The 15,290-nt window shown below is 42.2% G+C and overlaps 1 protein-coding gene and 1 pseudogene across 1 annotated transcript; one reads left to right on the top strand and one right to left on the bottom strand.

Moving 5' to 3' along the window:
• Positions 1 to 5,878: 5,878 nt before the first annotated feature.
• LOC123596334 lies at positions 5,879 to 6,232 on the bottom strand (annotated as a pseudogene).
• A 3,923-nt stretch (positions 6,233 to 10,155) lies between these two features.
• Positions 10,156 to 11,119, top strand: LOC123582688 (60S ribosomal protein L12-like). The gene is given in 2 exon segments (XM_045449031.1): positions 10,156 to 10,636; positions 10,865 to 11,119. Coding segments are annotated over 2 exon segments (501 nt in total). The 5' UTR covers positions 10,156 to 10,344; the 3' UTR covers positions 11,074 to 11,119.
• Positions 11,120 to 15,290: the final 4,171 nt, after the last annotated feature.

The raw sequence follows: 15,290 nt of genomic DNA, 5'->3' as shown, positions 1-15,290 counted from the left end.
TGTATACGCAGGACTCTCACCCAGCCCTCCGCGCAGGCGCCATTTCTGGGAGGCTCTTGGGGACTGTACTGGGCGTTGGGCTCTACAAGTGGGCTCTTGAGGGCAGGGATCTCAGATCCAGAAAAGGGTAAGAGGAGAATCCTGTCTGGTTGGATTCTCCAGTCTCTCTGACCTGCGCCAGAAGTACATCTTGAGAATCTTCCAGTTGAAAGTGTCTATTCTATGTAATGAGAACGATGTAACTTATTCTTTTTTTTATTTGTCATGACTCCCAAGAATAATAGAGATGTTTTTCAGGCCAAAATGTTGGGGACCTTATTGCCTCAAATTTTCCAGTCAGAGATGAAGGAGCTAAACATATGGCAAAAGCTCATCACTAGTTTAATCCTCCTTTTCTATTTCCTAAAACACAAGACTCAAATGATTCTGAGTTGGAAGAGCAAGCTGACACACAGTCCAGTAGAGCTCGTGCTGGAATGTACTAGAAGATTCTGATCCAGTGGTGTCTTGTTACAATATGAAAGCCTTAAATATCGATGCAGCTGCAAATTCAGGTGGTGAAAAACATGGGTATTTGAGAAATGTGAAACTATGAATTATAACATTAACCACCATTTATTAGCCCTTCCATTGCTTTCAGGTTTTCTATTTCCTGATTTGTATACCTGCTCTCAAAGTCAAATCCAATGATCAATCACGGTAGTCAGCGGTTCCTCAGGGTCAGCACATCTGCTTCTCCTCATGTCCCGGCTTGCTATGTTCATTTCTATTTTGTTAACCTGTATACATACACATTCTTTATCTTCAAGTTTCTTTTGGAAAGAGGCAGCATTCTGCATACAGTTTTGGAATTAGTTTCTAAAGAGTAATTAATTGCGAAGGCTTTAGTTTGTCTTAAATCCTAAATAATCAATGGATTACCTGGCAGGAAGACAACAGCCATTCTTGTTAAATTATTCTGCTAATGTTTACTTTGTAAGCAGTGGTATTTTATGCAAACAAAATTGGAAAGCCTTGCTTTGGGCCCTGTAGGGGCAAAGGCCTTTCTTCTATTACTAAGTATTGTCTGGTAGGCCTTCCTGAGGGAGGCTTTGTCATTTCCACACCTCCCTGGGAGGTGGATAGGAAAGGACATGTGGGGCTGGGCTGTCTTCTAGAATGAAGTCTGACTTACTCTCCTTTTCAGTATAGATAATTTGTATTCATAGATGCATACTTTTTACACTTGTACTTTAGGAACAGTTTATACGCCTGTATATATAGTACATATGTGATCATTTCTCTAAGTTGTTTCATTTCTACCTGAGTGGCCCTCCATAATTAATCCAATAGACTTTTGCACAATGACCCGAATGAAATATAAACTGTTCAAAAAGAATTTAGATTTCCAGAGAGGACAGTTGCTCATTGACAAGGACTCCGACCCTTGGCAAGCTGACTCCGAGGGAGCTGTCAGAAACCTGAGAGGGAGAATGAACTCAAGGGCAGTGTAAGTCACCTCCAGGTGGCAGCTCACTGCTATTAGTTGGTGGTGTTAAATCAGGTGGCAGCCTCCTCTGGGGCTGGGGTCCCATTATTTAAAAAAAATTCTTTTTCAATGTTTATGCATTCTTGAGAGGGCAACAGAGCGTGGGCAGGGGAGGGGCAGAGAGAGAGGGAGGCAGCACCCCAAGCAGGCTCTGCGCGGTCAGATCAGAGCCCGGTGCGGGGGGCAAACTCACAAACCATGAGATCATGACCTGAGCCAAAGTTGGATGCTTAACTGACCAAGCCACTCAGGCAGCCCCATTTTTCTTTTTCTAATGTGTGTTTATTTTTGAGGGGGAGGAGGGGTAGAGAGAGAGGGAGACAGAATCCGAAGCAGGCTCCTGGCTCCAAGCTGTCAGCGCAGAGGCTGACGTGGGGCTTAATCTCACGAATCATGGGATTATGACCTGAGCTGGAGTCCCATGCTTAACTGACTGAACCACTCAGGCACCCCTAAATTCATTTTTCAAAAAATGGCAGATCTCATAGCACTCCTGGAGAAGGGAGAGGGTTTGTGAAATAAAATACATATGGAACACTACAGGTTGGGATTCACCTCTTCAGATGACTGATATTAACCAATATACCAACCATGACAACTTTTAAGCTAAATATTGAGGAAGGCATCTATCTTTTCAGCTAATGTGTGTATGGGTGGGTGGATGATGATAGGGACCAGGATCTGAAACTGTAACATGAGAAAGTGACACAAATTCCACAAGTTTGCAATACAGATAAAAGACCTAAATCAACATAATGGAGATTTCAATCTAAAAGTAAGATCATAGTTTTATGTAAACTCTTCTCTCTTAATGCTCTCCATAGGAAAAGAGAATATTTTAAGATTATAGAGACTATTATAAATGAAAACTTCCTGAAATTCAGGCATACAGACAAGCAAATTCACTTTCAATGGAGTGGACTAGGAGACAGAGGTGGGGTGCCTCTCAGCCTCTGCTCCCCTTTCTGGGAGTTGCCCACGGTCACACCCAGCAGCCGCACTCACACTTGCCTTCCTGCCTGTGGCTGACGAGACCAGCAGTGGGTCCAGCAGAGACTCCGTCCTGAGAGTTCTGAACGGGGCACTGTGAGATGCTGTGTCGTCATTTCCGCAAGCCAGTGAACAGAGCACGAGCAAACCAGGGAGTGAGGGCAACCGCGGCGGGTCACATGCACGTATAAGCAGTGATCGCTGGTCTGCTGAGAAGCCAACAGAGGGGACAATGTGAGAGAGAACTTGAGTAAGGGAAGCTAAGCTGACTGCCAGCTTCCTGGTCCAGTCCTCTGTGGGTCCCAGCTCTGCTTGATGCCCTTGGATTCCATTAACTATCGAGAACCTTCCATGAAGGCCTTTTTGCTTAAATTAGTTTTAAGTAATGTCTTTACCTTGTGACCCAAAAAGCCTTGACTAGAAAATATGGTAACCAAAGCAAACTGTGTAATGTAACCAGTAATTAACATTGAGAAAGAAATGTAAATGGAAGCAAAATTAGGAATGTATTAGTCATTTTTCCCTGCTGAAAATTTCAGAGCAGTCATTCTTAGCTTTTTGTGGGGGGTGGTAACAGAATTCTTTAAGAAGTTGATGGAAGTTACAGACACTTTTTTTTAGGGAAAAAACCCCACTTTTTGTATATAAGCCATGTACCACAGGGTAAGTACTTAGGTAATTTGTGTTTTTATTAAAAAAAATTTTTTTTAATCTTTATTTTTGAGAGAGAGAGTGCAAGCAGGGGAGGAGAAGAGAAAGAGGGAGAAACAGAATCTGAAGCAGGCTCCAGGCTCTGAGCTGTCAGCACGGAGCCAGACATGGGGCTCGAACTCATAAACAGCAAGATCACGACCCGAGCTGAAGTCATACACTTAACCAACTGAGTCACCCAGGCTCCCTGATTAGTGTTCTGATTTGAGCCTTAATAAATGTACATATATACCTATCATCCTCATTGTGTCACCCTTATAAGCTTCTTTCTGAAGGATAAAACCAGTTTTCTCTGTAAATTTCCTTCAGTTCCTTTAACTTGATGGCTCAATCAGAATTATTCAATTCTGTTGAATAACTGTTGAATTCAACAGTTATTATCTGTTAAATTATGGGATATATATTGTACCAAAAACCTTTTTTAAAAAAGTTTATTTATTTATTTTTGAGGGGGTCAGAGGGGGGGGAGAGAGAGAGAGAGAGAGAGAGAGAGAGAGAGAGAGAGAGAGAATCCCAAGCAGGCTCTGTGCTGTCAGCGTAGAGCCTGATACAGGGCTCGATCTCACAAACCATGAGATCATGACCTGAGCCGAAATCAAAAGTCAGACACTCAGCTGACTAAGCCACCCTATCCAAATACTTTTTCATAATATTTAAAATACTTTTGAATGCAAATCCTGATCGATGCCTGAAACATAAATTGTCTTATTAAGGTGGATTAGATATACTTCACATTGAAATTGAATGCCCTCTTCTGTAGGCCACGCTTTTCTTCCCTATGTTAAACTTGTAATTTATCAAAGGTTCCAAGTAGCTATTAAGTCAGATGGTCTGTATTTGAATCCAGCCTCTGCTGCTTACCACATAACCTTGGGCAAATTATTTAGCCCTTTGAGAGTAAATTTCCTCATTGGCAAATGATGTCAAGAGTGGTACCTAATCATAAAGTTTTTGTGAGGTTTTAGTAAAACTCATTTAAAGCACTTAGCAAAGCCTAACACAAGGCAAGTAACTAATAAATATTAATTTCTTATCTAGATGAATTGACATAAAAACTTAATCACGATATACTGTTAACTTGCTTCTCTTGAAAGCCTTTTCTCCTGATTTGTCCTGCATACTTACATGGATAGAGTAAGTGCCAGGATTGAGTCAGGGTCAGGTCCATTCAAGGCTTTTCTCCTCTGGGAACCTCCCTCCCTCTTCTAGACAGAACGAGTGTAGCTGAGTTCCACCCCCAGACTCTGGGACAGGGATTGTATTATTCTCCTCCTCTGTATGCCATGACACAATTTGTTGAATAGATATATGAGTAAAGAAGCACAGAGCTTGTATTGAAGGAGATTCCTGCCCTTTCCCTCTCATTGATCAGACCCTGAGGGAGAGTATGGAGAGGTTACAGACATGGAAGAGGTTGGTATGAGAAAAAGAAGGATCCTACCAAGTTAGGGAAAGATGGATTGTTCTGTAGCCATGGTAACAAGAAGCCACCAGAACTGGTTGTTAAGTCTCTTCAATCTATCTGTGACAACTAGCTGAACTGAACATACTTTTGCAAACCAACCAGTGTTCACTCTTGCTTTTGAAAATCAGTCAATAAATAAGAATGGACCCGCTGTGGTAAAAGTGCACCTGAGCACCTGCAAATCAGTATGTCTCACCTGAGCAACCACACTTCCACAGATGATGTCAACCCATTCACACTTCTGAAAGGCCATCAATCCATGAATTCCACACTTCCCAAAAACCCTACAGGAGATCAGCAGTCTGCTCTGCTCTTGGAGACCATGCCTGACAAGCAGTTCTCCCTTACTAGAGACCGCCATAAATCCAGTTTTGTCCTTTAATATCAGATATGGGGAAATAGTCTCATCATCCTTTCCCATTTCTGAAACAGAAAATTCTTCTATTTAGATAAATTTCATGTAACATAATTCACCACCTTAAACATTTGAGAGTATACAATTCAGTGATTTTTAGTATATGCAACCACCATCCCTGTTTAATTCTAGAATATTCCTACTTTAACCTAAAAGGAAACCTATAGTCCCCAATTGCCCTTCTCTTCATCACCCATCAACTACCACTCTACTTTTTGTCTCTGTAGGTTCACCTATTCTTGACGGATCATATGAATGGAATCACACTGTGTGTGTGGCCTTTTGGGTCTGGCTTCTTTTACTAAGCATGTTTCAAGGTTCATCCATGTTGTAGGATGGATCCATACTTCATTCCTTTTTTATGACCAAATAATATTCCACTGTATGGACACACTACACATTTTTTTATCCATTCTTCTGTAAATGAATACTTGGGTTGTTTCTACCTTTTGTGAATAATGCTATGAATGTTGGTGAACATTGTTGGTGTGCAAATACCTGTTTGTAAGTACCTCTTTTCAATTGGTTGACAATTTTTTTTTCAGGACTTTAAGTATATCACCCTAAGGGCACCTGGCTGGCCCAGTTGGAGAAGTGTGCAACTCTTGATCTCAGGGTTGTGAGTTCAAGCCCCACACTGGGTGTGGAGATTACTTTAAGATAAAATCATAAAATCACAAAATCAAAAAATACATACATATGTCACCTACTGCCTTCTAACCTCTGTGATTTAAAAAATTTTTTTATTACTCAAAAAAACTTCACTCTTTTAGTTAGCTTTTTGACTCTGTGCTTGAGCCTTCAACACTTTCAAAACAATTTTTTGCTCATCAACAAGGAAAGCACAATTGGTCCTATCACAAACACACTTAGCTCACATGGAACCACCATAGGTCCTGATGATATATTCTTTCATTTTAGACAACCTCAGAAGAACTCTAGGTCTCACAGCATGAACTCCTCAAAGTCGGCCTGGGCACACCCCACAAGCAGAATTGGATGCTTTCCCAATCTTCTTGATATAAAGGTAAATGATTCTATTACCAAGGGTTCAGGACAGCCTGGTTTTGTTAGAGGCTGTATCGTAGGACAGCCAACGATGGTATGTCAAACACTAGACCATTCTGAGTGCCTATGGACACCATCCCGAGAAGAAAAAGCTAGCCTCCATGATTTCTGATAAGAAACCCAGCCATTAACTTTATCATCACATTTTATGTGATGAGTTGCTTATCCAGAACAGGCAAATCCAGACACTGAAAGTAGATCAGCGGTTGCCAGGGTTTGGAGGAAGAAGGAATGAGAAAACTGCTCATGGCTATGGGGTTTTGGAGTGAAAATGTTAAAAAAAGAAATTAGTAATGATGATTGCATAGCTCTATGAATGTATTAGAATCCTCAAAACTGTAGATTTTAAAAGGATAAATTATGTCTCGAGCTGCTATAGAAAAATCTACATTGGATATCTCAAAGGCATCTCAAAATCAATGTTTCCAACATCAAATTCTTGTTAATATCAACCTGTCTTCTTCCTGTGCTCTCTCGAGCTCAGTGAGTAGACCACCACCCATCTACTTACACAAAATAGAAACCCTAGGTCATGCTTGCCACCTTGTCTCTCCCTTCCCCCAATATTTGGTTAATCGCTGAATCTTATCAATTTTACCTCCTAAATGTCTAAGTGTTCCACTTGTCCCTATCTTTAACAGTCCATCCCAAAGCCACCACAAAACTTCTTATCTGGTTTCCTTGCATATGCACACTTGCCCCTCTTCAATTTGCCATCCCTGCAGCACCTGGCAGTGCTGGACTGCACAATAGTTAGACCAGGCACGTACTGACTACATCAGCAAAGCAGGCCACTTAAAAATTGAGGCAGGGGTGGGGCACCTGGGTGGCTCAGTCGGTTGAGCGACCGACTTCAGCTAAGGTCATGATCTCACAGTCTGGGAGTTCAAGCCCCTCATCGGGCTCTGTGCTGACAGCTCAGAGCCTGGAGCCTGCTTCGAATTCTGTGTCTCCCTCTCTCTCTGCCCCTCCCCCGCTCATGCTCTGTCTCTGTCCCTCAAAAAGAAGTAAACATTAAAAAAAAAAAATTGAGGTAGGGGTGCGTGGGTCCATCAGTCAGTCAAGCATCTGACTCTTGGCTTCGGCTCAGGTCACAATCTCACAATTCGTGAGTTTGAGGCCCGAGTCGGGTTCTGAGCTGACAATGCCAAGCCCGCTTGAGGCTCTCCCCTCCTCTCTGTCCCTATCCCACTAGAACACCCCCACCCCCCTCTCAAAATCAATAAATAAACTTTAAAAAATTGAGGCAAAATTTCTTGAAAATTTTTGGTATTTTGTATTAGGATATAAAATTTCTGTAACAGAAAACCCAGCTCACACTTGCTGAGATAATGGGAAAATGTATTATCTCACCTAACAAGTCCAGAGTGAAGCAGGCTCTAAGGTTAAGCTCAGCCACGTCTTAAAGCACCTCCAGTTTTTCTATATTGTCGTTCTGCTACCTCTCCTCATGGTCGTAAGGTGGCTGCCAGCAGCAAATAGGCAGTATGTCCCCTTATTCACATCCAGTGGTAGAAGGAAAACCTCCCTCAATGACAAGTTAGTTCGTCCTTCAGCTTGTATTAGGCAAATTTAAGTTACAGGCACATTGTGGACCAGGGAAAGGCCCAACACTCATTGGCATGGACTGATTAAGGTTCACCTGTGGAATGGACGGACAGCTGAGTAAAATTTGAGGCTCTGCTGAGGAGGAAGAAGAGGCGGATGGATGCTTGTCCTTGATCTAATAACATGGCTTTTCTTTTGGGCAAGGGTTGAAATATAGGGAGGGGCCCTAACACATTGTAGAAAGAGGAAGTCAACTTTAGCAGAGTACCATTTACAGTACAAGTTTTCCCCTTTCATATTTCAGTATTCAAAACTCAAATGCATTTGATTTTCTGTCATCTGGCACAAATTTAACAATTTATCTGCAACCGGTAAAAAGCTTTCCAATTTTTTTTACTGCATTATAATAAAGTTCAAATGTAAAGATTATCATACGGGACCAAGTGTGGGTCATTCTTTTTCTAATTATAAAATATAATGAGCACAATGGCAGAAGTTCACTAACTACAGGGGTAAACACAAAGTCAAAGACTTCTCTTTTGGGGGCTCTACGCATTTAAGCAATATATATGACACATCTACAATTGTGCCAGCAAGACTTAAGTAAAAAAAAATGTATTTTAGGCAGTTACAGGATAAGTTGAAGGACCTGAAACCATTCTTTCAGCTAATAGGTCTAGATATATTATAGGTAATTAAGTTCTAAAAATCTGCTGTATTAAAAATCAAGTGCACTTAACCCAGAGATAAAGGGTTCTGTGTGTTAGGTTATTCATGGGGTGCCTGAGTGACTCAGTGGGTTCTTTGCCCAACTTAGGCTCAAGTCTTGATCTCACGGTTCGTGAGAATCAGGCTCTCTACTGTCAGTGCAGAGCCCACTTTGGATCCTCTGTCCCCTTGCACTCCTGCCCCTCCCTTACTCATGCTCTCTCAAAAATAAATAAACATTAAAAAAAAAGAGGTTATTCATTCAACAGTATACGTAAATCACTAACAAGCATTGAGGTCAATCGTTCCGCTACCTACGTGTGGTTGGCCAGCTCCTACAAGTCTACGGTAGAAGCTCTCTTCCCTAGGTCGTCAGGATCTGCTGATCAGAGTGGAGAATCACAAAATTATAATAAACATTAAAATGTTATTTTTTTTTAACGTTTATTTATTTTTGAGACAAGAGAGACAGAGCATGAACGGGGGAGGGGCAGAGAGAGGGAGACACAGAATCTGAAACAGGCTCCAGGCTCTGAGCTGTCAGCACAGAGCCCATCGCGGGGCTCGAACTCACGGACCACGAGATCATGACCTGAGCCGAAGTCAGACGCTCAACCGACTGAGCCACCCAGGCGCCCCTTAAAATGTTATTTTTAATTAAAAACATACAATTCCATTCATCCACCATTCCTCTGATATCAGGCTGAAAGGCCTTTTCTGATTGGAGTCTATGGACCAGGGCTGTACAAAAGACATACATTAATATGAGCAAGCAGCACTATCAATTTTAGTTTCATTGGACTGAGGACTCAAGACACTTGTAGAGAAAACTGAGCGCAGAATTCTGCTGGATTTTGACCTTTCCTCCACCCGAACTTACACATTTGTTTGCCCATACCTAATCCCACAGCATTTTTTTCTTGAGAAAGACAATCCTTTAGAGCTACTTCTGGGTATCCGATAGGTCTTTACCAGGACTTTCTAAGTATTCAACTTATTTTCATGGACATCACAACTCTCTTCATGCTCCTATTTGTTTCATTTGGGTAATATTAAATTAAATTATATGATTACCAAGTACAACTTACATAAACAAGTTTGGGAACAAATGACTGACTTTTGGAAAGCATACACGTCAGGAAGAAGTGATTAGCCCGTCAGGGACTAGCCTACTTACTAGTTGTAAAAATTGTGTGGGTCTTCAGCATCAGGAGTATTTTTCACACAGAACAGGGACTGGTTCAAAGGTATGAACCATAGGAAAGCTGAGCTGGTTTTAGAAACAGAAAATCTCAATTCAGAAACTTAGCATTCAAATTTATATGAAGCTGTGAAACTCTTCTGAGGGGAATGCTAACGAATATGATTTGACCAAACCCTTCTTTGCTAAGCCGCCAGGAGGCCAGTAATGCTTCTCTGCAGCAGGGCATAATGCCGGGGTCTCCCATTGGATGTGTTTGGTGTCACCGGGTCCAACATGGTGAATGCTCTGAAATATTAAAATACATCTCTTTGAAGAAGGCAGGAAAGGAACTGTTCCGAGTTTATGTTTAAGAAAATATTGAAGGGGCGCCTGGGTGGCTCAGTCAGTTGAGCGGCCGACTTCGGCTCAGGTCATGATCTCGTGGTCTATGAGTTCGAGCCCCACGTTGGGCTCTGTGCTGATAGCCTAGAGCCTGAGCCTGCTTCGGATTCTGGGTCTCTCCATCTCTCTCTCTCTGCCCCTCCCCCGTTCATGCTCTGTCTTTCTCTGTCTCAAAAATAAATAAAACATTAAAAAAAGACAAAAATTAAAAAAAAAAAAAGAAAATATTGAAGTCAAGCTTTCGGCTTTCGGCTCAGAAGAGGCCAAGGTGCGACTGTCTTCGGTCGTCCAGAATCCAGGTTCATCTGACACCAGCTGCCTCCGACATGGCGCCTAAATTTGACCCCGGCGAGATCAAAGTCGCACACCTGAGGTGCACTGGTGAGGAGGTTGGCACCACATCTGTCCTGGCCCCGAAGATTGGCCCCCTGCGTTTGTCTACAAAAAAAGTTGGTGATAACATCACCAAGGCAACTGGTGATTGGAAGAGTCTGAGGATTACAGCAAAGCGGACCATTCAGAACAGACAGGCCCAGATTGAAGTGGTACCTTCTGCCTCCACCCGGATTACCAGAGTCCTCAAGGAACCACCAACAGACAGAAAGAAGCACAAGAACAGTAAGCACAGTAGAAATATCACTTTAAAATTTTTTAAAATTTTGTTTTATTTTGAGAGACAGTGTGTGCACACACACAGGCACAGGCAGAGGCAGAGGGAGAGGGAGAAAGAGAAAAAATCATCAACAGGCTCCATGCTCAGCACAGAGCCTGTCTCGGGGCTCAATCCCATGACCCTGGGATTGTGACCTCACCCAAAATCAAGAGTCAGAGGCTCAACCAACTAAGCCATTCGGCACCCCAGAAATCTCACTTTTGATGAGATTGTCAATATTGCCTGATAATTGTGGCACGGATCTTTAGCCTGAGAACTCTCTGGAACCATTAAAGAGATCCTGGAGACTGCCCAGTCTGTGGGATGCAATGTTGATGGCCACCACCCTCATGACATCACAGATGACATCAATAGTGGTACAATGGAATGCCCAGCTAGTTAAGAACTACTAATTAGGAAAATATTTGAATAAAGGACCATTTGACAACGAAAATAAAGAAAAGAAGAAGAAAGGAGGTAGGGAAGAAAGAAGGAAACAAAGAAAGAAGAGGAAGGAAGGAAGGAAGGAAGGAAGGAAGGAAGGAAGGAAGGAAGGAAAAAGGAAGAAAATATTGGTAGCTTTAATAATGGGTCAGATTATGGGGCGCCTGGGTGGCTCAGTCGGTTGAGTGTCCAACTTCGGCTCAGGTCATGATCTCATGGTTTGGGGGTTCAAGTCCTGTGTCAGGCTCTGTGCTGACAGCTCAGAGCAGCTCAGAGCCTGGGGCCTGCTTCCGATTCTGTGTCTCCCTCTCTCTCTGCCCCTACCCTGCTTGTGCTCTCTCTCAAAAATAAATGTAAAAAAAATTTTTTTAAATAAAAAAAAATATGGGTCAGATTACTAAGGATAATAAAATTCTCAGGGCGCCTGGGTGGTTGAGTCAGTTAAGTGTCAGACTTCAGCTTGGGTCATCTTGCGGTTCATGAGTTCGAGAGCCCTGCATCAGGCCCTCTCCTCTGCTTTCGGCTTGGAGCCTGCTTTGGATCCTCTGCGCCGCCCTGCCTCCTCCATTCTCTGTCCCTCCCCTGCTTGATCTGCCTCTCTCAAAACTAAATAAACATTAAAAAATAAAATTCTTCAAGGGAACCTATTTGCTAATCACTGGGGGCAAAACTATCCTGTTTCCTGGTGCCCTCTTGTGATAAAACAGCAGGTTTACAGGGCGGATTATGAAGCTTTAAGATTCAAGTATCTGAAAGAGATCTTCATTTACCTTCATTAACGGTTGGACTGTATACTGAGAACTAGCTACCAAAATGATATAAGGAGTTCAAGCAGTGGTGTTTAAGGGTGGGCCATAGAATTGTAAGTATTTCCTTCCCACCCCCTAAATCATCTAAAATGAAATTATATTACGTTTATTAGTAAAAACAACAAAAACACCACCATGATTTACTACCATGGTTAATTAATAATCAGCAGAACCAATTTAAAGTTTTTGGATAGAATGTCCTATAGCCTCAACATGATGACCCCTTTTAGTAATTCTTTTTTTTTTTTTTCCAAGATTTTATTTTTAAGTGATCTTTACACCCAATGTGGGGCTTGAACTCACAACCCAGAGATCAAGAGTTGCATGCTCTACTGACTGAACCAGGCAGGCATCCCCTTTCTAGTAATTTTTACTGAATTCAGGGGGAAGACCAAATAATTCTTTTTAAGTTTTCCTATTGTTTTATCTCACGCTATTGAAGAACTTAAAAAAAAAAAAGATTAATAAGCAAGGCAAGTCTACAACTGTTTTTCTAACTAGCATTTAGGAAGCCGGCTGAATTATGGAATCTCTAAAAAGGTTTAACAGGTCTTCTAAAAGGCAGTATTGAATGGGGTTAATATCATGAACTCTGGGGTACCTGGGTGGCTCAGTCGGTTAAACGTCCGACTTCAGCTCAGGTCACGATCTCGCGGTCCATGAGTTCGAGCCTTGCGTCGGACTCTGGGCTGACAGCTCAGAGCCTGGAGCCTGCTTCCAATTCTGTGTCTTCCTCTCTCTCTGCCCCTCCCCCATTCATGCTCTGTCTCTCTCTGTCTCAAAAAAAAATAAACGTTAAAAAAATAAATTAAAAAAAAAAAAAAAGATCATGAACTCTGGAGCCAAATGCTATTTACTCAGTGACCTTGGACAGTTACTTAGCCTGTCTGTGCTTCAACTTCCACATCTGTAAAACAGTGATAATATCACCTGATTGTCAAGAGAATTAAATGACTTAGTGTATAACTAACCAGTTAAATGTAAACTGCTTTTAACAGTGCCTGTCACGTAGTCGGTTGTATACACATTTAATAAGTTAATGCCTAAGTATATGTTAAGAATAGTTTTTGTAAGGATGCCTGGCTGGCTTAGTTGGTAGAGCGTGTGTATAACATGTGACTCTTGATCATGGGGACATGAGTTTGAGCCCCACATTGGGTGGAGAGGTTACTTAAAAAATTTAAAAGAAGAGGAGGAGGGGGACGAGAGGGAGGAGGAGGAGGAGGAGGAGAAGGAGGAGAAGGAGAAGGAGGAGGAGAAGAAGGAGAAGAAGAAGAGTTTTTGTATTGTTTTCATTCTCTTACTCAACATTCTTACCCTTCAGGATTTTTATTAATAATAATTTCTACTAGGCCTAGAGAAGTTAAACTTATGGTTCATGAAATTTATTTAGGGATGAGTAATCTAAATTTCTAAGAAGATGATGTTTAGAGAAGTTTATAAGCTGAAGACCTCTGATGAGGTCATGTGGCATGTCCATTAAGAAAGAGTTCTTCCTGATGTGGAGAGCCTTGAGATGCTGACTGCGCACTAGTAAGGAACCCAGGTATAAAGGGATGTGTGTATGGTTTTAGAATACGAACATGAATTCTTGGATGCTCCTCCCTTCAAAAGGTGGATCTTAATCCTCTCTCCATTGAGTGAGAGACGGACTTAATGACTTGCTTCTAAGTAGAAGTGATGGTATGCAACTCTAGAGACAAGGTCCTTCCTCACATGGATCTGAAGGAAGCTGAGGGAAACTGGCTGCCATTTCATGGATACCCACCAGCCCTATGGCAAGGCTCACGTGCTCCATCTTGTAAGTGGGCCATCCAGCCCCAGTCAAGTCTTCAGATGACTGCAGGTCTGACTGACTGGCTGAGAAACATCATGAGGCACACTGAGCCAGAAGCACCAGTTGAAGTACTCCTAGATTTGACCTGCAGAAAGCATGTAAGATATGTTCACTGGATCTAGTTGCTACATCTCAAGGTAACGTTCTACATAGCATAAGTAAGTATTATAGTGTGTATTCATGGATGAGTAAGAAAGCAGTGTAGAGTACCCTTTCTGGACCTGATACTATCCAACTGGTGAAAATCTATCATCTTGACCCAACAGCTATCACCACATTGCAGTAAGATGCTGTGATAAGATGGTTTCTCTCTTCTCCCTGCCCAATTGCTACCATTTTTGTCACAAGCTTGTCAGGGTTTGTCCTACCATTAGCATAATTGCCTAGAATGCCTGTGATGAAGCTGGAGTGCAGTCTCTGAGAGAGACTATTAGAGAAACCTGGCTATGGAGAAGCCCCAAAGAGTGAAGTTTCATAATACATTGTCCAGGCTTTGGTTCTTTGTCCTAAAGGATCAGAAACTGTGTTTTATCAGAATATTCAGAATTCATAGACTAAATGGACAGACTTGGGGGCCGAACTATACAAATTAAATTCACAGGAGACTAATGTATAAATCAGAAAGCTTCTCTAAATTTGCCACATGTAGGGGTGCCTGGATGGCTCAGTTAAGCATCCGACTCGATTTCAGCTCAGGTCATAATCTCATAGTTCGTGAATTGGAGCCCTACCTCGGGCTCTTTGCTGACAGTGCGGAGCCTGCTTGGGATTCTCTCTTTTCCTCTCTCTCTACTCCTCCCCCATTTGTGTGTGCACTCTCTCTCTCAAAATAAATAAACTTAAAAAAAAAATTTGCTATGTGTTGAATGGAATTCTGGTGCTCTGAGCCAGAGTTCTTCCCTTTCTTGAATGATAGCTTGGAGGTCATATTAGCAAATCGGAAGATGGTTCAGTTAAGCTTGTAATTAGAGTCCAAAGCTGTGAGTCTCAGGTATGTTCTTCTCAAGCCATGGCAAGTCTTGATAAACTGATACTAGGTGAACAAGAGAACACTTCCGGTCACTAAACTGCTCACATGTCTTGGGTTCAGTACCTCCCTTCCAGGGAGAACACTGTATGTACACAGTCATATTTTGCTTCTCCAAACTCTTGACAAACTGACCATTTCTGATCACATTTTCTTTCCTCAAATGAGGTAATATCACTTAAAAACCACAGAGTACCTAGGAAACAGAGGCATACCTTCCCACAAACTGACTTAATTAGCTTAACTCTCTGGGGGTATCTTATTACCGAGTCCTTGGGAAATGTCTCACTGTTGCTTTCACATATTACCTGTACAGTTAGGAACAGAGGACATTTATTAGCAGGTCAGAGCTTGTCCAGAGATAATATTTTAAAACTGGCATATTGGGGCACCTGGGTGGCGCAGTCGGTTAAGCGTCCGACTTCAACCAGGTCACGATCTCGCGGTCTGAGTTCGAGCCCTGCGTCGGGCTCTGGGCTGATGGCTCAGAGCCTGGAGCCTGC

The sequence above is a fragment of the Leopardus geoffroyi genome, chromosome B1 (genome assembly GCF_018350155.1).
Source record: "Leopardus geoffroyi isolate Oge1 chromosome B1, O.geoffroyi_Oge1_pat1.0, whole genome shotgun sequence".
In the NCBI taxonomy this organism is placed as follows: Eukaryota; Metazoa; Chordata; class Mammalia; order Carnivora; family Felidae; genus Leopardus; species Leopardus geoffroyi.
Note: the sequence above shows the minus strand (reverse complement) of the source record. Positions and strands in the feature narration are given on the sequence as shown.